The following is a 24,061-nucleotide window of genomic DNA, read 5'->3' as shown; positions in this document are numbered from 1 at the left end:
TATATTTAGAGACTTTTATCGATTACAAATTTTGATCCTTATTCTGCAAAGCAAATGTGGACTTTTGGGACATCTGGTATATTGAAGAAATATTCAAAATTTGTTAAGGGTTCCCATGCAAGCTTTTATGTTGGAAAACCTTGCTTTACAGAGCCACTTTAGTGATCTCTAAATTTTTTTGGGGATCCAAGTGGTCTGGTAATGGGTCACAGGCCATTTAAGTGCTCTGGACCTGTGCTGTGTGTGATACAAGTGATTTGTGATAATGTCGCACATCTCTTGAGCAATCTGGGAATGTGCCGTGGTTAACTTGAGGAGTGATATAGAACCTCACTGGAGGCCACACCAGTGCTCCAAAACTGCTATGGATATCTCTAAATGTGTTACAGATTGCAGTGTTCTGGAACTGTGTGCCATGGGCCTACTTGAGAGATCTGAAAATGTGCCACAGGTTGTATAAATGGTCTGTAGTTGTATCACAGGCTGCATAAATGGTCTGGAATTGTATCACAGGCTGCATAAATGGTCTGGAATTTTGCCACTGGCGGGCTTAAATGGTCTGGAATTGTGCCACGGTTGACATTGTAACATCCTTTAATGGGGTTACATGCCCGGTTCGAATTATCCAGTTAAAGCAGACAACAAGCAAGAAATAAACAAGTTTGTTTTGTATCACTTCAAAAGCTTTATTACATTTAGTAGATTTTTGTAAATTTACATTAACAGGTTAACCGAGTGCCATCTTAATGCATGGGCCCACTCAGGCATCTCAAGAGAAAAGGAGCCTCACAAAAATTAGATCCGGTTGAAATTTTCTAGGATTTACCAGGTAGGGCCTCCGAAAAACCACTTGGCCTGGGGCTAAGCAGACTTTCTGGCTTGTGACGGTTCGCCAGCGGAACTTCTGGATGGTTTCTGATAGCTGAGTGGTCACTTCGGGGCCTAAACATATTGTTTCCCATGTAATTATTTCCCAAAACAAACTGAAGTATCGGAGAAGGATGCTATCCTGATCCGTTACAACATAAGTGATTTGTATATGTGCTGCTTAGCTTATTTTTACTAAATTAGGTTTGAAGGGTAAAGGACACATAACACCCCATGGCCCCATTTGGTGTGTAGACCATTGGTTTACCATATATGGCTTAGAGGGTGGGTCGCAATGACTTTCTTAAAAAAAAAATTGAGTTCTTGGCCTTAAAATGACATTGAAATCAGCAGAAATTGATTATAATAACAAATAAAGATATTTTCTTTGAAAATTTTAATTTAAAAAAAATATTTTTTGAGTTATAAAATGAATTTTTGATCACCTGTCCCCCCCCCCCTCCCATACATCTCTGATCCAACCAATATGCATTAGGATTCATCAGAGGGGCAGAGCTGATAAATGATAAATGTTTATCGCTGTGACAAATAGTCTATTTTGGAAATAACAGGCTATATCTGCCAAAATTCAAAAATTTATCAGCAAAACCGATTTTGATGTGGCTCATTATATAGTATCTGTATTGTACTAAGTGGTGTATTAGTCCCTTAGCATCCATTCAATGAATCAATATTTTTCTGACATTTGCATGTCATCCCAATCTTTTCTGTTCTCATAAATAACTTTTTATATTTTAATTCAAGCTGAATTTTTTAAATGAATCTTGCACCAAAAATAGTTTTCAATTCACGCATTTCAGATTGTCTTTGATATTTGCGTGCGCAGGCAACGCAGCAGGGGGTTGGTTGGACCCCTGAGCCAACATAATTTTTTATGAAGTGATAAAGAACGGAAGAAAAAAAATAAATCCCATTTCCTCGAGAAAATCCTGCATATGCTATTGTTTGTGAAATTAAAATTTTATCAGGCTTGTAATACCAAATTACTTTTTATTGTATTGTTGAATTTGTCTAAAAATAACATTGCACTAAAATATCTTGCACTAGAATTTCTGCTGGCCCGATAATGGAATCGGTTAAGAAATGGGCTCATTTGTGCACATTTTATTTAGATGGCTTTTTCTTTTGATGCTTATTACTATCTGGCGATGCGTGCCAATTCTGATGGCAAACTGCTGATATCGTGATAATCTGCGCCATTCTTTGGACCGATGGAACAAAGTACTTGATCGCTCACACTTCACTCCATGTAATGTTGGATTGGATATTCATGAATCATTGAAAGCTTAGGCAACTTCGCAAAGTTGCTTGGAGGAGTATGGGGGTGCGATAGAAACGATTGATTGACATTCATAAAATTTTTTATTAGTGCCATATGGGTAGAACAGAAGCAAGCATTCGTCATCCACCACCCCTCATTCTAGAAACAATTTGTTGTATCCTATTTATGGATTTGTATCTGCTTGGGGGGGGGGGGCGGCTTATATGGCTTTGGCCCTTTAAGAGGTCCAGTTCCTTTGTTGTATTTAAACAAACTTTAAACATTTTTAAAATCTTCAAAAAATTTTTTTGGTTTTTTTTTTTATTGTGGTTGGAAACCCTCCTCCCTTCCCCCCTTTCATGGTGAAGCTCAACATTCGTGACTGCTGAGAGGCTTCATGCTAATGTTGGCATGTATGTGTATAACCAGAGCATCACATTGAAGAAATGCTTTTCGGTTTTATTGATGCTCAACATTGAAAGAAAACATTTATTGTGTATGTGTTTGGGGCTCCGATTTGCATCTGTCTATCTATGAATGATTTGTTTGCAGAACATTCCTATATTCTCACATTTAAGATTTTTCTAAGTCAAAAATTTATTAGATCCAAAACTGTTTATTGAAAAGTACTTACACTAAAACCTCAATAATTGTCACCTCATGTTATCGCAAAAATCATGATGGCTAAACCGGAGTGATGACTTACCGAAGTGCTTATCAGTAGCTCATGAAACAACTACAAGGTAATCTTGGTAAAGTTTATCAGGGTAATCTCAAATACGGGGTCCAGTTTGAGGGACTTGTGGAGGGCCTGGGGTAGGGAAAAGCACACATTAGAAGACCAACTTTCGAAAAAAAAGTTTGGTTTTTTTAACAAGAATAATTTGTTTAAATTTGTAGCCCTAAATTAGTGTGGGCCTATGCAGAAATCAGGTCTTGCTTAAACAGTCCCTACTGTTTTAATAACTACAGTCGGCAAATGAACTTCTCCAGCGTAGCTTTTGCTACCTGAACTGTTTCATTTTGGTACATAAGGCTTTTATGGTGACTTAAGCATATTGCAATGCTGTTAACAAGCTATATTTTTAAAGGAAGACATAGAAATTATCTGTTCCTCTCTCAAACTTTTTCATAGTGATGAGTTAACCAAAATTAGAGACGAGTAAAGAAGGCTTTAATAACATTGCTTTCTATGAAAGCTGGACAGGCCTGAAGAAAAACGACGACTTAACCAGAGTGATGACTATTAGGGTGACGACTTAACGAGGTTTTACTGTATTTCAATAACTGAGTAATAATAAATGCAGAAACATTGAAATAAAAATACAATAAATAAAAAATGTTTGAGTGGTCAAGGAGTAACAATAAAAATTCATTCCATACCTTGTCAAAAAGCATGAAGTGCTCATTTAAATTTTTATTCAGCAATTATCTACTGCAACTACAGAGCTATTATGTTCGTTTATACCAAGTTACAGTTAGAACTTTAGAATATTTTGAGCACTTGAATTGTTGAAATCAACCAGAGCCTTATAAGTTGGTGAATCAATATATAAAATTGAATAATAGACACTTTTGTGATGAGTGTTATACGTTGAACATTTTCTGATTATTCATGTGTTATTAATATGATTATTCATGTGTTATTAATATGATTATTCATGTGTTATTAATATGATTATTCATGTGTTATTAATATGATTATTCATGTGTTATTAATATGATTATTCATGTGTTATTAATATGATTATTCATACTATTATATTTTATTCATATTATAAAACATGTTTTTGTCTTTGTATAGGTGTGAATTTCATGAAGATATTGATTCTCCTTTTTGTGCCTTAGGTTGTGTTCGACGATTATGGTAAGAGCTAGTGGGTATTACGGTTTGCTCTGGGGGGGGGGGCAAAAGGGACATTTGCCTATTGTAGAAATCTAGAAGAGTAGTACCAAGTTTTAGGGAAAACAAAAACATTGTTATAAAATCAGACTTTTACCGTAGAGGGAGCTAAAAAATTTATCAGTGTTGTTGCAATGACTGTCTATTATAACATGTCATAGATTCTTCCTTATTTCCACCATGTTATTTTCTATCCAATATAAATACCATTCAATCCATTACAACGACAGCTCATTCCAGCCTCCCAATTTTTTAATGGATTTTATCAAAGAAATGGGCGAAATTTGTGATCCATTGCGTTTAACCTTGACTTTTGATGGTTGGAGATGTATAGTTTAGGCATTATTACTTCTATTGAAAACACTGTGGTTAGTTGGTAGAACAGGGCACACTAGAAACAGGGCACATCATAGCAATGCACTCAGATGAGTCGACTGGATGATGTTGATGCCTCGCCTCTTATTCTATTATATTTTTTCACACTCCTACTTCCTACATAATTGATTTTTAGCCATTGTTCTTAGTTTCTCAATGGGAGAAGATGCAGGGAAGTAAACTTATTTTCGTTCTGAAAGTTATTTATTCGACATGGATTCCTTATATAAACACCATTTTTGTATCTCAAATTGAAAGTTTTGGTGAAAGTTGACACCGAATTGATGCCAAAAGCCAAAATAGCTGAATCATGGAATATTCCGGAGAGTGCTTCATTGACCATAATTAAGAACCATGATTCAATTACAAAAGCAGAACCAAGAGTTAGCATTTATTTCTTCGTGTAGTCTATCACAGGAAGAGAAATTCCGAAACAGTTGAGAAAAGCAGAGAAGCTAAATTTTATATTTTTTAGAAATGTTCGATATAACAACCTCCCAATATAACATACGTTTTCCATAGAACAAAGTGGGTCATTATAACGAGCATCTGCTGTATTTGAAACCCTTGACAAAAATGACCTTAACTCCTAGTTGCAGCCCTGATGGTAGCAATGGTAGATTTAAATTTCTTGAATATTTATTTGTTGCTAGTGATTAATTTAGCCAGAGTGACATAGTGGTAAGGTGCTTGTCTACCACCATGAAGGTTGTGCGGTCACGGTCCCATGTACCAACCCGAGGGAGGATATAGATCTGATCTTTTTTCTAACACAAGCTTGAGGCAACCACTAATAGACAGCGCCTTTATATCCAACCCATCTCATTAATGGCGGTAAATTGCAATATAGTGGTATGGCCAAAGTTGTGTTTGGTGTAGTAGTGGTTCTTTATTGATATTTAATTTAGAATTTTTGTATAATAATTTTGAAGCAGTGATGAAAACTTTGAGGGTGGAAAATATTTTTGGCTCTTTAAGCAGCAAAGAGAGGGAAATAGAGCCTTTTTCTAGATATTATGTCTAAGCGATTTTTGAAAGAAAAGTCACCAGGGCTCTACCAGGAATGGCTCCCATGTTCTCTTGCAAACCGGCAAGTGTGCTACTGTACACAACATTGGAGACAACTTTGCTTCCCTTATTTCAGCATATCCAATGCTGGGCGCTCATTTTGTCACCATACTCGTGCAAAATACAGTACAGGAAAGGTTCACAACTTGGTCATGCAGATGCATTCAGCCGTCTACCTGTAGATATCAAAGGTAATGAAAAACCTGTGCTGACGGATGTGATATTGCTAGAGACAGTTTGATGACAGTCCATTAATTTCTCACTGAATTGCTGCTGTTGCTGAAAATCCTATTCTGGTGGAAGTTGAGAAATACATTCAGCGTGGCTGGCCAAAGACAGTCAGAGATGAGTTGCCTTCATTCTGGCTCAGCCGATGTGAGCTCTCCACAGACTGAGATGTGATATTACATGGAACTAATTTTTATGCCTCTGCATTTCAGGAAATTCCACTTAGTTGAACTTCATGGTAGCCACCGTGGAATGTCAGCAGTCAAAACTGTCACATTCAAGTGTGGTGGCGGCAAAGAATTGATAAATCTTTTATCACAAAAAAAAAAAAAAAAGAGAAGATAAATCTTTTGTTCGCCCTTATGTGTGTCTCATGTCGAGAAACTGCATCAATGCCTCCTGCGAAACATGTTCCTTGGCCAGTGATCAGAGTTTCATGGGACAGAATCCATATTGATCTTGCTGGTTCAGTGGAAGGCCATACACTTCTCATTGTCATAGATGCAGCTTCAAAGGGAATAGAAGCGATTACTGTGCCCTTGTGACTTCTTCAGCTACTACTGTTTCTGTATTACGTAACTTGTTTCCATGTTTTGGGCTTCCAAAATGCATTGTCTCTGACAATAGACCGGCATTCAGCAGTGAACATTTTTCTTCATTTTTATATAGTCATGGTATTGTACATATTCAAACAGTCCCCTACAATCCCAACTCAAATGGATTGGCTGATTGAGCAGTGAGAACTTTCAAGGTTGGGTTAGTAACAAAGAATACGTTTGGTTCTTTCAGAGAGGTTGGAAAGAATACTCTTTGACTTAGGCCAGGAACTTCAGAAGAGGACCACTTTGGATTAAAGGAACTGTTGGTATTATGGGTAGATCCATGGTGTGCTTTGAAACACCTTCGGGTTCTCTCTTCAGACATGCGGATCAGTTACACCCTGATGAAGCCATGGCATCACCAAATGTCACAAAACTAGGTAGCACTAAAGAAGACAGTGATACGACTTCTGCCGGTGTCCCTTCAGCTATAAAGCATGTAGATGGAGAGAGTTGATTGAAGAAGAATGAAGACAAAATTGGTGTGCGAAGGTAAAACAGTCAGCAACAGTTCAATGATCTTAAAGGATCAGACATCCTCTAAAGTAGTTGGTCAACTGACTGTTTTCTTTAGGGAGGAAGCAATGTTGTGAATATCACTAACTGAAAAAGTGATTGATAGGTGGCAGCATGGGCTTCATCTCCAAGATGGATGTTTGTGTATTATAAGATAGTCAATGTTGGGATAGCAATGGCGTTCATTGTGTTGTATAACCATCCTCTATGTGTTTGTGTTCATTACATGTTTAAATTAGTAGTTCAAGTGGTTATTTTACAGGGAAACATTTGTTCAAGTCAATAACACCGGCTGCCACCTATCAAATTTTGTGTTGAAAAGGTTAAGATAGAGAAGAATGTGTGGCCATCACTTGGACCTCCTTTTAAATCAATTTTAATTGTAAAGTAATTCACAAAATAGGTTTATTCAGGAAAAAAGAGGTGTGTTTTTATTGAATGTCCTTGTCATGGCTTTTTTTTTTTGTGAGAAATATATAAAATTATTTTCACTCAACCATGTGTCAGAGACATCCAGGGACGCTGAACGTATCTGCTCGTGTTGCTAAAGCAATACCAATCATACCAATCACCATTTGAACATAGCTCAAATATTGTACTGAAAGCGTTTTTTTTTTAAATTAAAATTTTTGAAAACACATCCATGGAACCCTTTCCTTGTAAAGAGTTACATTGCTGTAAGCTCTTTGCAAGTCATTTCAGGTCCAAGGGACTTTCCCATACACACTGTATGTCTATTAAGCATGAGAATAAAATGAGCATGATAGAATCTCAATACCACAACAGTAGTCACAGCAATAGACTTGAGACAGTACATTTCATTGCTGATTTCAGACGGATCTTAACCCTTTGAGTGGCATTAACAAGGTATCTCGCCTCCTTATTTTAGCATTGGCAAGCCCAAATATTTTGTAAAGTTAATCCCTCTCTCAGTGGAACACTTTTCCCTATACCAATGGTTCATAAACTTTTGTCAACCACTGCTCCCTCGCCTAATTGATGATTCGTCAGCGGCTCTTCAGGATAGATTAATAGATATTTTCCTGTATAAACGAACTTCTTTAAGGCATAAATAGGTGTACAAATCAATATCTCAAGCTTGCCATGACACCCCACATAAAGGTTGTCGATGCCCCTAGAAACCGTGACACACACTTTGAAAAAGTTGCTCTATACCCATTACTTTTTCATTACTTTATATACTCATTTACTGCTGAAAATCATAAGGAAGCTTATTGCTATTCTGCCGTGTAAAGGGTTAAAAGGCATCAATCAATAGTCTCATCGATGTAGTTAAAAAATAGATAAAAAGGCACTGAGAAAATAAAACTTGTAAAATGAAACAAAAAATAATAAATGCAATAATGGTATAGCTTTGTTATTTGAGGTTTATACTGCCAAAAAATCAGACTAGAGAATCGTTTATTCCAGTGCTATTATCAAAATTAAAATTCAAAGCTTAACATAAGTTTAAATAAACAAATACAGACACAGAAACATGTATTAAAAAAAACATCCTAGTGAAATGATGTGCTGTATATTGAGATTCAAAGACGAAGGAGAAATAGTTCAACGTTTGTTTTTCCATTTTTCACGACTTCTGGCAGTGTGAGGGAGAATTTGCAAAAGAAAAAATACATAAATTACTTCAAATAAAAAGAAAAGATTTTTTCGGTGCCAGAATCGCTCTCAGAAAGCCACTCATGGTTTTGGTCATCATTTTAATTATCACCACGAAGTTATCATCTAAAACACTACACAGGAGACCTCTCCACTACTACTTCCAGAATGCATGTGAATAATCATTTCAGCATTCTATATTTACAGAAGACTAATTTTAACGAAGATTCTTGTGTATGAAAGAAAAGATGATTAACTAAACAAGATCGAACACTGATTTCATGCACCATGAAAATTGAGACAAAAATGTCTTATTCATCTCGTTTCTGGACATGCATACACCCATCATGTTGTACAATGGAAAAGTGAAGGAAATTTTTTTAAGTAATTAAAAAAAAGTATTTTAAATCACTATATTTCAGTTTTTTCAATACTTTTCCACACCGCCAACAGTAAAGGCCACTGTCTCCCCCTCACCCACGGAGAATCTATGAATTCATGTTCGAGAAGTTGGTACACTTTTCCTAAAACGTGCTGGTTTGCTCATTATCCCCTAGGGTTGACAAAACAGAATTTTGTTTAAAAAAAGACACCATTAACTAAACATAGTCATTTTCTTCCCACCATTTCTTGTATTCATTCCCCTACCCATGTGATTTGAGTTGTTCAAAATGAAGGCTGGCACCGATGCCTGCGGGGACCATGGGGAAATGGGAATTGCAAAGATATTAGATTTTTTTTTTTTCGGAACCAAATATTTCTATAGGGAAAGGAAAAAATCATTTTGCAGATCCATTCAACACATGCATTCAATTAACAATATTGAAGCTGTCTGTGTCTTTTTTGACTCAGCGAAAAGGGAGCCGTTGACAGCATATAATTAGTGTGCAGCTAAAATTCCCTGGCTGTTTTCTTGAATAGATATACAGTATACCTACCACATGAGGAAAAAAAATCATTTCTGCTGTACAGCAGTAGATTCCTATGCTGGACTCAACGCCGCAACTAGATGTTTGGTCACCCCGGGCAAGCGTGCATTTTGATGCCTCCTTGTAATGTTGAAGGCAAGGTTTCAGAATGAAATTTGCGTCCCCTTGGGTCTAGCACCCGGGGCACGAAACCAGTCTGCTCACTTCTAGTTGCGACCCTGGCTGGACTTCCTATGGTGTGTAATTTTTTTTCTACTCGTCTCTGTCGGATGACCAGCTGCATGTAGAGAATCAAACAATTCCTTACTGTTTGTATAAGATTGAACTATTTATGTCAGATAGTAGTAATCGCAAATTTGCTGCTCTACTGGAATAATGAAACGCTCCTATGTGAGCAAAAAAAAAAAAAAAAAAAAAAATGCTTAAGATTTGTTTTTTGTTTTTTTTTTCAAATTTCAAAGGATTTCATAGTGACATATTGATGAACTAGATTCTACCCCACGTAAGTTTACTTTTATCTAAATGACTTTTTTTTTTTTTTTGTGTAATTAACTGTAGAAAAACCATTCGCTGCCATTTAAACTGGGAATGCTGCCAATAACTTTCAACTTTAAAATTCAGTAAAATTGTTGTGCGCATGTCGACACCCGATTTTCGTATGGTCAAGTTCGGCATTTGATCCCACAAGGGTAGAGCCGACATGGGAACAGCCCTGGAGCCTGGGACAATTACCATAATTGTTTTTGGTTTTTTTCAAGCTGTAAATTCATTACAGAAGGGCTTGTGAAAAGTCTTGCTTGGGCAGATGCGGATTAAAGTCAGTTTAGGCTCTGGACACAAAAGTAAATACTGGACACCTTAAATTAGAAAAAGTAACATTTGGATTTTACGTGGCCTAAGGTGTGCGCCTGCCCTTAAATTCGCCTCTGCTTGGGGTCGCCAAAAATCCCTGCCTATGGGATGTGAGGGCATAGCCCAGTCAACAAAATTTAAACAACAGATATTCACTGACTGGCCAAGCATCTCTTCATCTTAGTCTCGACACCCGGTTCCCCAATTCTTGCTTTGCCCTCAGTGGAAAAAACGGTTGAGGCTGTCAAAGAGAAATGAAGGAAAGTGATTTCCACTGTGAAAGTAAGAGCTGCTCTTAGGAATGTGCGACAGGAGCGGTCGCACTGGGCACTGTGCTTTGTGGGTCCCCACACTCACGTAGACACTATTGGAGGCTTTCATGAATTCTGAAATTACTTCTTGCATTAATTTTGAAGTTTCATCAATTCTGGAATTATCTCTTTCAACAATTTTGAAATTTTTCCTCCTTAAATTCTGAATTTTTATTGGTGCAGGAATTATTTCTTTCAATTATTTTTGATTCATCGAGTCCAAAATTTTTATCAGTTTCAGGATTTTATTTTCTCTCATTAGTTTAAAATTACCTTCAGTGATGAATTTTTACCAGTTTTTGTGTTAATTTATTGAATTGTGTATTTAAAATGTTTTGTATGGATATTTCAGAGCATTCTTGTATATTTTGAAATAATGGATGCTGATTCCTCCCCCCTCCCCCAAAATATATAAAATTGGGCAAATATTTTTCGTGTCCAAAACTATTGAGATACATCGGGCTCCTTAGGTAAGGGCGGGAGTGCCATTAAAATGAATGGGTCCACCCAGGCATGGTTCGGGGGTCCAAGAGAAGAGGAGCCTCACAAAAATTAGATCTGGTTGAAACTTTAGATAATTTGCCTAATAGGGCCTCAGAAAAATCACTTGGCCTTGGGGCCTGTCAAAGATCCTAGCGCAGGCAGCGTTGGAGGATGTGTAAAGCCTCTTATACACTTAGATATTATGTCGGGTTTTCTCTCTAACTTTTTCCACCAGCGGCACCTCTTTTTTTTCAATCAATGCTTATCCGTGGCTCCCCAGAGCAATTTAACAGTCTTTTTGGAAAACTTTTGCAGGGTGCCACGGCACACAGTTCGAGAACCCCTGCATTATGTATTTGTATCACTTTTTGTTTTTAATGTAAGCTTCCCCAATATTCTGAAACACTATACTCAAATTACCTGCAACTTCACTGTGTTGTCAATTTAAATTATTGGAGAACTTGAAAAGCGAATCTAACTAAATCATCAACAATCAAATTCAATCATTGATTAAAAACTGTAAAATACATACGATAGAACTATTCAATTTCAGAATACGCATTAGCATGGTTGTAAAGAATTGATGACCAAAACTATCATTGGTTGATGATTAAACCCATTTTCCACCACTTTATCAGTTTATAATAGAATTTCAGTTTTATGTGAATATTGTGGGGGGGGGGGGGCAGGCACAGGGGGTATCTGTCGCAGAGACATTTTGAATTCATTACCTTCAAAAAAACATTTTAAATTAACAGAAATTGAAAAATATAGTACATAAAGGTATTTTCTTTAAATATTTTAATTTATTCAAAAATATAATTTTAATTTCCAATTGTCTTGGGCAGGGCCATCTTTATAGCATCATGGGCCCCAGGCTCAAGCGATTTTTCTGAGATCCCACGTGGCCAATTCTCAAATTTTAACTGGTTCTCATTTTTGTGAGGCCTGCATTCTCTTGAGGCTCCTGGGCCGTGCCCAGGTAGGCCCATGTATTAAGACGGCACTGGTCTTGGGGCAGACACAGGACCCCTATACCCCCTCCTGTATAGGTTTGTTACATTTTACTGTGGTAAAAATCTTACTACTATAAAAGTAGGTTGAAGAACGGATCATCACTGAAATCAAATAGATTCGAAAAAAAAACAAAAACTGGTCACTATTTCAAAAAAGGGATGTATGGTCAGTGGAATTATAAATATTATGGCCTGTACGGAGAAATGACTCTCATACTTTGAACAACAACAATGATTTCTGACTTCCGCCGTCCCTGTAGTCAATTATTTCTGAAAAACACATGTTTTCAACATGCTTAGTTTTTGATCAGTGTTGCAAAACGTGTGAAAATGTATTTTTTACTGACATTAGGTAACAAGGAAAGGTTGATCATAAATTGGGGGGGGGGATAAAAAAAAAATTCAGATTTCTCTCTCTCAGTTGCAACATCAAGCTACAGTAAAGTTTCATAGAAAGGTTTTATTTCAAGAATTTAAGAATGCCTCTTGTGCTCTAGCAAAATCAACACAAATTAGAAATCTATTGCCCCCATCAACTTGACAAAAAAATGTTTTTGGAGTATCAGTGGTTGTACAAGTTCAAAATAATACACGTGGCAGTTATCAAGCATAAATATTAAGTTGAGTGGTGAAACAGTCAAAATACCTTGTTGGATTTGCTTGCCTCCTAACATGGTTGAATTTAAATTAATTTTTTCACCTTGAGTTTTAACCAAATTCCATTGCTGACATTCATTGCTGTTTTCATTTATTAGCAGGTAAAGAGGTGTCCCTAATAATTTTTTTGTTCGACATTTTTTTTACAATTTTTTTAAATTTTTTGTCCAATTTCAGGAGAATGATCTATATGTCATAATTTATAAAAATGAAATTTAAAACCAATAAAGAAGGCAAGTGTGAAAAACAAAGTAAGAGAAGATAAATATATGCAATTGTGGTGGAAAAAAAAAATTACCCAAGAAAATTCGTACTAACCCTACCCCTTCTTTTAAAATTGTTTCTCCCTTCATAAAGATACTCATCGTTAGTGGTTAGACTGTTCTTTTATTTCAAAACATCAGCTCTGCCATATCTAGAGAAAGTAGCAACTCTTTATCTATATATAAAAAAGATTTTCTGTATGTATGTTCTCTATACAAATCTAAAAGTTTGCATATACAGGTTGATTAACCTCCATGTGAATGAATTATGAAGTTCATCGTTAGAGGACACGTGGGAGCCAAATGGAAATCATTTGTGTTTTCGAATGTGTGGAGTGAGGACTGCAAGTTTTGAATGTGAAGTTATGGCGCCTAAAATAAATTTGTTTTGGGAAGGCTATGTTGTGGCACTTTTCCACGCGAGGTTTCGCTTCAGTGCAACCATAAACAGTGCAAGAATCATGGACTTTGAATAAGTAAAGGTTAATAAAAATTAACAACATCATTAGATGGATAAGTGATTCGGACATTCCATGTAAGAAATCTCCCACAAAGGCTGTTCCAAAGCGAACCTGTCCTAAAGTCACATCAGCCATAGAACAGGTCATCAGGCATTTCGCACTACAGGAAAACCCACCAACGCAAAAACTATGGCCAGGAAGGTAGGGGTAAGCCAGGCAACCATATTCCAACTCATTAAAAGAAAATTGCAATTACGAAAAGTTCGGAAAGCTCAAGGTTACCTGCTAACCCATAAGCATAAAGAAGAACGAAAAGGGAATGCACGAAAGTTGTATGAAAATTATCTGGCAGGTAACAAAAGAGTGGAAATTTGTGGCTTCCCTAGATGAAGCTTTGGTCTACCTTTCTGACAGCAATAAAATTTGAGCCATCACTTATTGTGTGGATTATCCATTGTAAGGATTGACCAGAATGGGTTAAAAAATGTAAGGAAGTATTTCCAAAGGGTTTCATGAAAAATACAAAAGTTAATGCAGCCTACTTCCAACAATAGGTAATATGACATCAATTTTAAAAAAGGACATACCCGCCTTGTACAGAACTGGCGCGAACAAGGTTCACATGGACAAGGCGTCCAGCCACACAGCTAAAAGCTCACAAGCTTTTTATGAACAGATGGCAAAATCCACAGGAACATGGTCGAAAGTTATCCTATTCGACCATGTTCCCACCAAGTCTCCAGACACAAATCCGATGGGTTTTTGTGGCTTTGGACTACTTAAAAGGGCACTTGCAAACCATCACCCAAGCACAGTCAGCGGTCTATGGAAAATATGCAAGAAGGAGTGGGACAGAATTTCCCTGCCACATCTTCAGAAAAGTCTCCTTCAATGGAAATTACGTTGTCGTGCCATTGTTCGAGAACAGGGTGGCCACATAGAGCACAAGTGCTGGTGGAGACATGGATTTTCCTAGGCGAATTTTATTCTCAAAATCGTTCTCATGGAGACTAATCAACTTGTATACCAAACTGGACCCAGATTGAATGGTAGGCTACTTTAAAAGTTTGTCAGGGGGCAAATACCTAAAATGAGATGGGCAAAAAACTGTTGGGCAACAATAGTTCCTGGGTCTCAACAATCACTTTCACAATGTTTACTTTGGTTACTGTGGGTCCTTCACAGTGCATTTCAGACATGCATATGCCTTTACAATGATTTGTCTCTTTGATGCTGCCAGTATTATGTATAACAGTTAATTTTTCATAATGGATTGCCACTTTTTCAATCCTCCCAGTAACTGAAGAAAACCTGGGCAGTGCTGGGTATTATAGCTAGTAACATAAGAATACTAGACTTATGAAACTTGTGTTTGAAAGCTGATCCTACAGTTTTTTTTAAAGCAAAATATGAAAATTTCTAAGTTGAAAGAAATATGTGAATGCATTATTTTATATATATATATATATATGTGTGTGTGTGTACACACACACTGAAGAGCCAAAAAAACTGGTACACCTGCCTAATATCGTGTAGGGTCCCCCATGAGCCCGCAGAAGTGCCGCAACACGACGTGGCATGGACTCGACTAATGTCTGAAGTAGTGCTGGAGGTAATTGACACCATGAATCCTGCAGGGCTGTCCTTAAACTCGGAGTAGGAGGGGGGTGGAGATCTCTTCTGAACAGCACATTGCAAGGCATCCCAGATATTTTCAATAATGTTCATGTCTGGGGATTTTGGTGGCCAGCGTAAGTGTCTAAAGTCAGAAGAGTGTTCCCGGAACCACTTTGTAGAAATTCTGGACGTGTGGGGTGTCGCATTGTCCTGCTGAAATTGTCCAAGTCCGTCGGAATGCACAATGGACATGAATGGGTGCAGGTGATCAGACAGGATGCTTACCTACCTGTCACCTGTCAGAGTCGTATCTAGACGTATCAGGGGTTCCATATCATGCCAACTGCACACGCCCCATACCATCACAGAGCCTCCACCAGCTTGAACAGTCCCCTGTTGACACATAGATTCCATGGATTCATGAGGTTGTCTCCATACCCGTACACGTCCATCAGCTCGAAGCAATTGGAACCGAGACTCGTCAGACCAGGCAACGTGTTTCCAGTCCTCAACAGTCCAATGTCGGAGCTGTCGGGCCCAGGCGAGGCGTAAAGCTTTGTGTCGTGCAGTCATCAAGGGTACACGAGTGGGCCTTCGGCTCCGAAAGCCTATATCGATGATGTTTCGTTGAATGGCTCGCACGCTGGCACTTGTTGATCGCCCAGCATTGAAATCTGAAATCTGAAGCAATTTGCGGAAGGGATCCTGTTCTTGCATGATCTTTTCCCGGCCGCAGCGATGTCGTAGATTTAATTTTTTACCGGATTTCCGATATTCACGATTCACTCGTAAAATGGTTGTACGTGAAAAACCAAATTTCATCGCTACCTCGGAGATGCTATGTCCCATTTCTCGTGCGCCGACGATAACACCACGTTCAAACTCACTTAAATCTCGATAACCTGCCATTGTAGCAGCAGTAACCGATCCAACAACTATGCCAGACACTTGTTGTGTTATATAGGCGTTGCCGACCGCAGCACCGTACTCTGATTGGTACCATATCTCTTTATTTGCACACGCATGCCTGTTCCAGTTTTTTTGGCTCTTCAGTTTATATTTATTTTTCATACAAAATGTTTACGTTAACATTATTCAAGCCACATTCATAATGAAAAAATTTTTTTCCAGCTTTTTAATGTCAGACATTCTATGTGATGTCTATGATGTCCACAAAACTGATTCTCATCTCCCATATATGCAGGAGTATAATTTTTGTGAAGTCTATAATCCATGTAAGGTAATTGTCTGTGTACTGTGTTTTTATGTATGTAATCTATAGATGTAATTTTTGCTTCTATACTTGTCTTAAATGAGCCCTATGTCAGAAAACCCTATATTTTCCAGCATGCTGGATAAACTAAATCCTTTTTCATATTACAGCAAAACCTGTCTTCAACGGAATTGCACGGAATCTGTATTTTTTTCTGTAGAATAGAGGTTTCCGCTTAACAGAGGTTCAATTAATATAATGTGTCAAATTATGTAAAGATCTCAAAAAAATTTAAATAAAAATATATTAACTGAAAATAAAGTTAATAATTTAAAAATAGAATAATTATTAATTAGCAAGTAATAGTTAAATATTTATCACTTGATATGTGATACATTATTCATTAAAATACAAATACAATGCCACAACAGGCAAAATGCCCAACAAGGTGGCTGATAAAAAGATGCCCATAAAAATATGGATGTCATATGTTTCAAAAATATAGCAACCCAATTAAAAATGCAATTAACACAAATCATAAGCAATATATACACATGATAAAATATTATACAACGCCCATAAAGAATACTTATGGTTGTCTTATTCTAAGAATGGATAGCTTCTCGATTTACCCCAACATGTTTATCGTATTTCGTTTTAAACGTGTCAATTGTGTTACAATTTACTACCTCCTGGGGGTAAGCTATTCCATTTATTAACAACCCTATTAGAGAAAAATTCCCTGCGACACCATAACCTTGCATTGTCCCTCGCCAATCGATACTGGTATCCCCTTGTAAAAGCAGTCGATTGGCCGTGTACTAAAAGTTCGTGGTCCGTCCCATTGAAAATTTTGAACACTTCGATCATATCTCCTCGACACCTGCGTTCATCCAATGTAAGCATATTCAAAAAATGAAGTCTCTCTTTATAACTCAAGCTCCGTGTGCCAATAAGGGGACACGTAGCTCTTCTCTGCACCCCTTCAACCAAGTCTATGTCACTCTGTAGGTATGGTCTCCAAAACCTTACAGCATACTCCAGTCCAGGACGAACTAAGCCTCGAAAAAGCGGAAGAATGACCTTAGGAGGACGCGAAGAGACCAGAAAAATGAGACCACAAGCATTCTATTCGCTTTTTTAACCGCTGAACAATGTTCAGAAAACCTAAGTCGCTCGTCAATGAGAATTCCCAAATCGGTGACCCTTGTTCCATTCCGTGATAGTGACACCATTCAACTCGTAAGAGAGCCGTGGGTTGTTCGAACGAAAATGAGTGACGATGCACTTGTCAACGCTTACCGTCATGCTCCATTCATTTGGCCATGCTGCAATCCTGTTTAAGTTGGTCTGGAGCAACTCCCTATCGTTTTGGTTCCCGATTACCCCCATTAGCTTCACATCATCTGCGAATTTGCTAGTAATCCCATCGATACCCTGATCGAGTTTATCGATAGAAAGTTGAAAAAGTATGGGGGCCAAGGACACTTCCCTGAGGAACTCCACTTGTGACGTCTGTCCAACCAGAGAATTCCCCGTTCACCATAACTCGTTGAGACCTATCTTTAATCACAATTCTATCCAATTCAGCAAGTTGCCCCCAATTCCAATCTTGTGTAAACGCTTCAAGAGTTTGCCATGTTAGACCCGATCGAATGCCTTCTGGAAATCAAGGTAAACAACGTCGACGTTTTTGCTCTTACTCAAAGCCTTCGTCACGTGATCATAGAAGCAAAGGAGATTAGTTACACATGACTTCCCCTTCCTGAACCCATGCTGATTATCCGTCAATACATTATTCTCGTCTATCCACTTCACAAATTGCCTTTTGATGATAATTTCCAAAATTTTCGAGAGGGAGCTTGTCAATCTCACTGAACGATAATTTGACACCGCTTCTCTACTACCCTTCTTAAATATCAGAACAACGTTAGCAAGTTTCCAATCCCTTGGGACGATACCCTCAGCAACACTACTCCTGTATATTTTTTCGACTGGCCCCAACAATTCATTAGCACATTCCCTGAAGACCCTGGGATAGATATCATCTGGTCCTGGTGCTTTGCTTGCACATACATTTCTTAGAAGATTTAGGACCTCCACGTCTTCTACTTGAATATCGTTGAGGGTTTTATTACCCCATGCAACACCTGTATATAGAATATCATTATCTCCATTAAAAACCGACACGAAAAAGTCATTGAAAGCGCTATACATGCCTACATTGCTCTCTACCCTAGAGCCTCCTATCGAGAGGGGGCCAACTGTTCCCTTACATCCATTATTGATGTATCGAAAAAATGATTTTGGATCAGAGCCAATGTTATCTGCCAACCTAGATTCAACTTCTCTTTTTTACTATCCCTTATCACTTTCTTCAACAGTCTTCTTTTATCAGTAAACAATGATAGGTCACCTCGTCCACTTTTATACTCTCTGAATGCTCTTTTCTTTTCAAGATAAAGGTTCCGCACGCTATCCATGAACCATAGAGAGTGCAATGTACAAACACGCTTTTTTCGAACAAAGGGTATGACGTTGTGCAAAACAGAGGACAGCTTCGTACTAAATTCTTCCCATTGACTTAACACCCCTACTGATTCCAACCGGTCTTTGAAAACTTCCGCTAACCTTCTTCTCAAAACATCAAAGTTAGTTCTCCGAAAACAAGGAACCAGTCTTTTGTTATCAACCTTACCTGAGGAAAAGTTAGTGAAATCTGACGATACGATGATCACTGGAAGAAAACTCTTCCCCCACCAAAACATGTTCAACTAGATCCTCAGAACTAGTAAGAACTAAATTCGAAATAGCAGTACCCCTAGTGGCTTCTCATACATGCTGATACAGATACAAAAAATTTTCGAGCACCAACTTAAGAAAGTCTCTTTCATACTGATTTCCAGATGAAAGGTTCTCCCAATCAATACCTGGGTAATTGAAATCCCCTAGTATGAGAACCCTCTTTCTCTTACACATGTAGGAAATTTCATCATGCAATTCGGCGATGTAGTTTTGATCCCTATTCGGTGGATTGTAACAAACCCCAACAATAAGTTTATGACGTCTTTTGTTCTCAAGTTCAACCCATATGGCTTCAATATCACTTCTCTGCATGTTACACTCTCCAGCCTTCAAACAGGATTTCACGTATATTAACACTCCACCCCCTTTCCTATCAGATCTATTTCTCAAAAAAGTATCGTATCCTGATATGTGTAAGGAAGACCTCATCCCCATCGTTTGTCCAAGATTCTGTAATGGCTATAAGATCCAAGCCCTCCACAACTATCATAGTTTCTAAAAAATCTTTCTTATTACCCAAGCTCCTGGCATTTATTAACACACATTTTAATTTGCCCAGTGATTTAGTGTCAATTGAGAAGCCATCCAAGTCAGAGGTGGGTAATTCCCACCAGTACTGTTGTGATTGTCATTAACTAACCCGCATTCCCGACTACGTGGTCTGGGAGTAAAAAACCTGACCTAAGACTATCCCAGACCCCCCTCTTATTTAGATGATTTAGATCGAACGAAGCCACCTATCGGTAAATACTGGAAGCTCCAAGAACGTGACCCCCAAGTGAGGAGCAAATGCCCTTCAGGCCTATAATGAATTGGTGGATCCTATTCCTATACCCCCTACTACCCTTTGGCAGCACTGGAATCACTGCCACATCTGAACCCCCTTCCCTAGCGGATAATAGTAAATCCGGTACTCTGACAGACTCACTAATATTTGCTCCTACCTGATTTGTTCCCACCCACAGAATCACCCGCAAGGGCAACTTTCGGCGATGAAAAACGTCTCGAACGTTGCCAATCTTCCCCCAAGGAAGACAACAGCGCTCGAAACCCAGAAAATCTCTATACACTCGGTTCCCAAGTTCCCTAACCATAGAATCGCTGATGATTAAACCCCTATCACTATCCCCCTCTACCTCATCCACGACCACCCATTCACCCTCTAAACTGTCGTTGTTCGTGGAGATTGCTTCTTCATCAACAGGTGGCTCGACGACCAGAGGCTCCGTTATAACCGGGCCCTCTAGTACCCTAACTTTTTCCCGTAAAGCTTCGACCTCGAGTTCCAGCCTTTTCCTATCCAAGCACCCTTTACAATTGAAACTGTCAGCTACTATACCCCTAGACCAGGGAAACCTCCCGTCGCAAGCTCTACACAACACTAGTTGAGGCCGAGGCATACTAATACTATTGCTAAAGCTAGATAATAATAATAATTAATAATAGGAAAATGAAAAACGTTAACAGGAAATTAAAATAATGTAAAATACATTACTATGCGAAATATACGTAAGAGATTGTACGAAAAAATTACATAAAATAGAATGTATGAAAAAATTACGTAAAATAGAATGTACGAAAAAATTACGTAAAATAGAATGCTCAACACTAAATCACGAAGAATAAAATAAATATGTATATAAAGAATAGAACACACTCTAAAAAAAGTATTAAGCTACAAAATACAATTTTTACTATTAGAAATAGGTAACTATCTCAAATCACACTAACACTACAACTATAGGCCCAAGTGGAAGGAAAAACAAAGTTATTGAGAGAACCTGGGAAAAAGTATACACTGTTTGCTAACCCTAACGTCCAAAAAACCTACGAATTTATATCAGAGAAGCGAGAAAACACAAACCTGGCAAAAATTCAATGAAAATGAAATGCGAACGAGAAAAAAAAAAATTTAAGTCGATCGAAAATATACAACGAAAATTAAAAAAAATTGAGAGCAGTATAGTAAAAAAAAACCACTTATCTCGCAATCCAACGTATGCTAGAAAAAAAAAAAAAGAACACCGCAGAATATGACCCAAAAATAAACAACACGCTAAGTAAAACTCAGGAGAACAAAGAAAAAATACATACGTACTGTATTTACTTGAATATTACGTTATATACAGTGAGTAAAAAATTCAAAACAGTATTGTAAATAAATTAATTTTATTTTTCCCAGTGGTCAATAACAGTTTTCTGTATGCAGTTCACACTTTTTGCTGCCTGACTTTCATTCAGTAAACAACTGCATTCATGGCAACACGCCGTCAATGTTTACAAACAGACAGTTACGGAGCTCAGAAAAATACATATAAATTAAGTGTTTTATCAGTAGATTAAGCGAAAGCAACAGCACTGGAAGCTGCAGGACTGTGGGAACGGTAATTATGTTCAAATAATATAACAATATGATAATTAAAAAGTAATGAAAATAAATGAATAAAGTACAGTGACATAACTAGACAACAAAGAAATAAGGAATCTGAGTCGCCATCTATGAAAACAATTTTAAACCAAGAACTGAGAATATACGATTTCTTCATTGGGGAAAACAATCAGAGATGGATGGATCACGATGCAGGAAGTGTAACGATAAAGTGATAGACGTGAACGAATTTTTCTTGTGTACAGTGTGTAAACAATATATACACCCCGTTTGTGCTGGATACAACGAATCTGCATTTAGAAGGATGGCAAAAGACAAACGAAGCAAATTCACATGTAAAATCTGTGAAAATGAACAAGATGAAGGAGCCACAGCGGTGAATGATACACAGCAAGACAATTTTGACAGGATAGAAAAAATCATAGGTGATTTCAAACTGGAAGTAAAGGAAACCATCCAATGAGTCACAGAAAAAATCAAACATAAACAAGAAGCAATGGAAAATGAAGTGAAGGAGGTTATAAAGTCTATAGAATACAACTCAAAATCCATGGAAGATTTTTCAAAGCAGGTAGAAAACTTGAAAGAAATGGTTCAACAAATGAGTAGAGAAAATCAAGAACTCAAGATGGAAAATAAAAACATGAAAGCAGAAATAGGAAATTTGAAATATCATATGAATGAGTTGGAAACCAAAATGAGACGATATAACAGAGATAAATGGAATACCAAAAAGCCCAAATGAGAATATACAAGAAATAATTCAAGCAGTAAAAACACAACTACTAATACCTGAAAAAACTAAAATTGAATGTGCTCACAGAGTCCCAACAAGAAATGACAATATACCCAAACCAATCATAGTAAGATTCAACAGTGAAACATCAAAAAACATCTGGATTCAAAAGGCTAAGCGACAGAATACCCTTACAGCAGATAAAATAAACCCGATCTTTCAAGATGTCCGAATATATGTGAACGAACATCTAACCATTGAAAACAAGAAGTTATTTCACCTGGCTAGACAAACGAAAAATAAACTGGATTTCAAGTTCACGTGGGCGAAAGAAGGGAAAATATTTCTCCGGAGGGATGAAACTTCAAGAGTAATTAGGATAACAAACCAAGAACATTTGCAAAAGTTAGAATCAAGCCACAGTACAAATGATCGCAGAGAACTTTCTCGAGATGCAGGACCAACGACCTCTGGAGGACATTAGGGAAGCAAAAAAATTTATAAACTGCCCCAGTGAACCAAACTTAACATTGACGTTTCTTACATTGAATATCCAAAGTATGAGAGCAAATTTTGACAGTCTGGTGGTATTTCTTAGAACTTTAAATGAATTAATAGATATCATATGCCTAAGTGAAATATGGATTGAAAGTGAAGAATTATTTAATTACTATATTGACAATCTTGAAGGAATAATAGATTACTATTGCTATATAAACAGAACATACAATAGAGCCGGGGCAGTAATAATGTATATAAATAAAAATATCAAATCAATACAAAAGAAAAATGTTAAATTTTTAACTGCTGAAGAATTATGTATATACCTCCCTGATTATGACATTGATTTATTACTCTTATACCGTTTGCATTCTTTTTCCATCTCACAATTTAATGTTGAATTAGAACAAAATTTACAGAAATTGAAGCAAAATACTTTAATAATGGGTGATATTAATATAAATTTACATGGAGATGATAACAAAACTTCTCAATATCTTACCATAATGGCAATAAATGGACTGGTCCCCCTTCACAAAAATATAACAAGAGAAACAAATAATAATAAAACATGTTTAGACCATGTATTCTATAGATCAAAAATAAATTCAATAGAAAAATTCACAGTGTATAAAACTCAGATAACAGATCACTATCCAGTATTAGGATACATAAACTTTATACAAAAGAAAATAGAAGAAAATGAAAAAAACAAACATATAAAAATAATAAATTATGATAAATTTAAAAAATTCATTGAAAATATAAATTTTGTTAGTGTCATAGAAGAAAGATGCATACAAAATAAATGCAAACGATTCGTGGATATCATACAATCAAACTCTAATTTATGGACGAAACAAGTCAAGATGAAACCCAAAAAAAGTAAAAAAAACTGGATCACAAAAGAAATAATAAATAAAATATAATGAAAAATTGTACAAAAAATACAAAAAGTATCCAAATATTATGTCATACGAGCAAGAGTACAAAGAATACAATAAGGAACTGAAAAAGTATATTAGAAAAATGAAACAGGAATATATCAGAGATACTTTTACGAAATGCGAGAATAACAAAAAATGCGATGGAAATGTATAAATCAGAATATACTTAATAAAAGTGCAAAGGAAAATATACTCCCTATCTGTGATAACCATAACGTTTTAGCGAAGAAATATAACGAAGACTTTGTTACAAGAAACTTGGAAGAAATAGAATTAAACACGGTCTGTAATTGTGAAGATGACCAAACAATGACTAATTCTAACAATTCTATGTACTTCTTTGAAATTAATGATTATGATATTGATAAGATTATGTCAGAATTGAAGACTAATAAAGCAAGTGGAATTGACCAAATAACCCCT

At 36.9% G+C, this 24,061-nt stretch overlaps 1 protein-coding gene across 1 annotated transcript in view; it reads left to right on the top strand.

Annotated features, from left to right (window-relative positions):
* mael (germ-plasm component protein maelstrom) overlaps window positions 1-24,061 on the top strand; it is a 110,138-nt gene that overhangs the window by 61,612 nt on the left and 24,465 nt on the right. Inside the window, exons 8-9 of the mRNA XM_089237941.1 lie at window positions 3,954-4,016; window positions 16,179-16,287. Of these exons, the coding sequence (XP_089094067.1) occupies window positions 3,954-4,016; window positions 16,179-16,287 (172 nt within the window). The remainder of the gene's footprint in view (window positions 1-3,953; window positions 4,017-16,178; window positions 16,288-24,061) is intronic.

Source organism: Pholcus phalangioides, unplaced genomic scaffold (genome assembly GCF_987345545.1).
Source record: "Pholcus phalangioides strain wild (caught in Gottingen) unplaced genomic scaffold, Ppha-v1.0 ptg000010l_1, whole genome shotgun sequence".
NCBI classification, from domain to species: Eukaryota; Metazoa; Arthropoda; class Arachnida; order Araneae; family Pholcidae; genus Pholcus; species Pholcus phalangioides.
The sequence above is the reverse complement of the archived record's forward strand: the minus strand, read 5'-3'. Positions and strand labels throughout refer to the sequence as shown.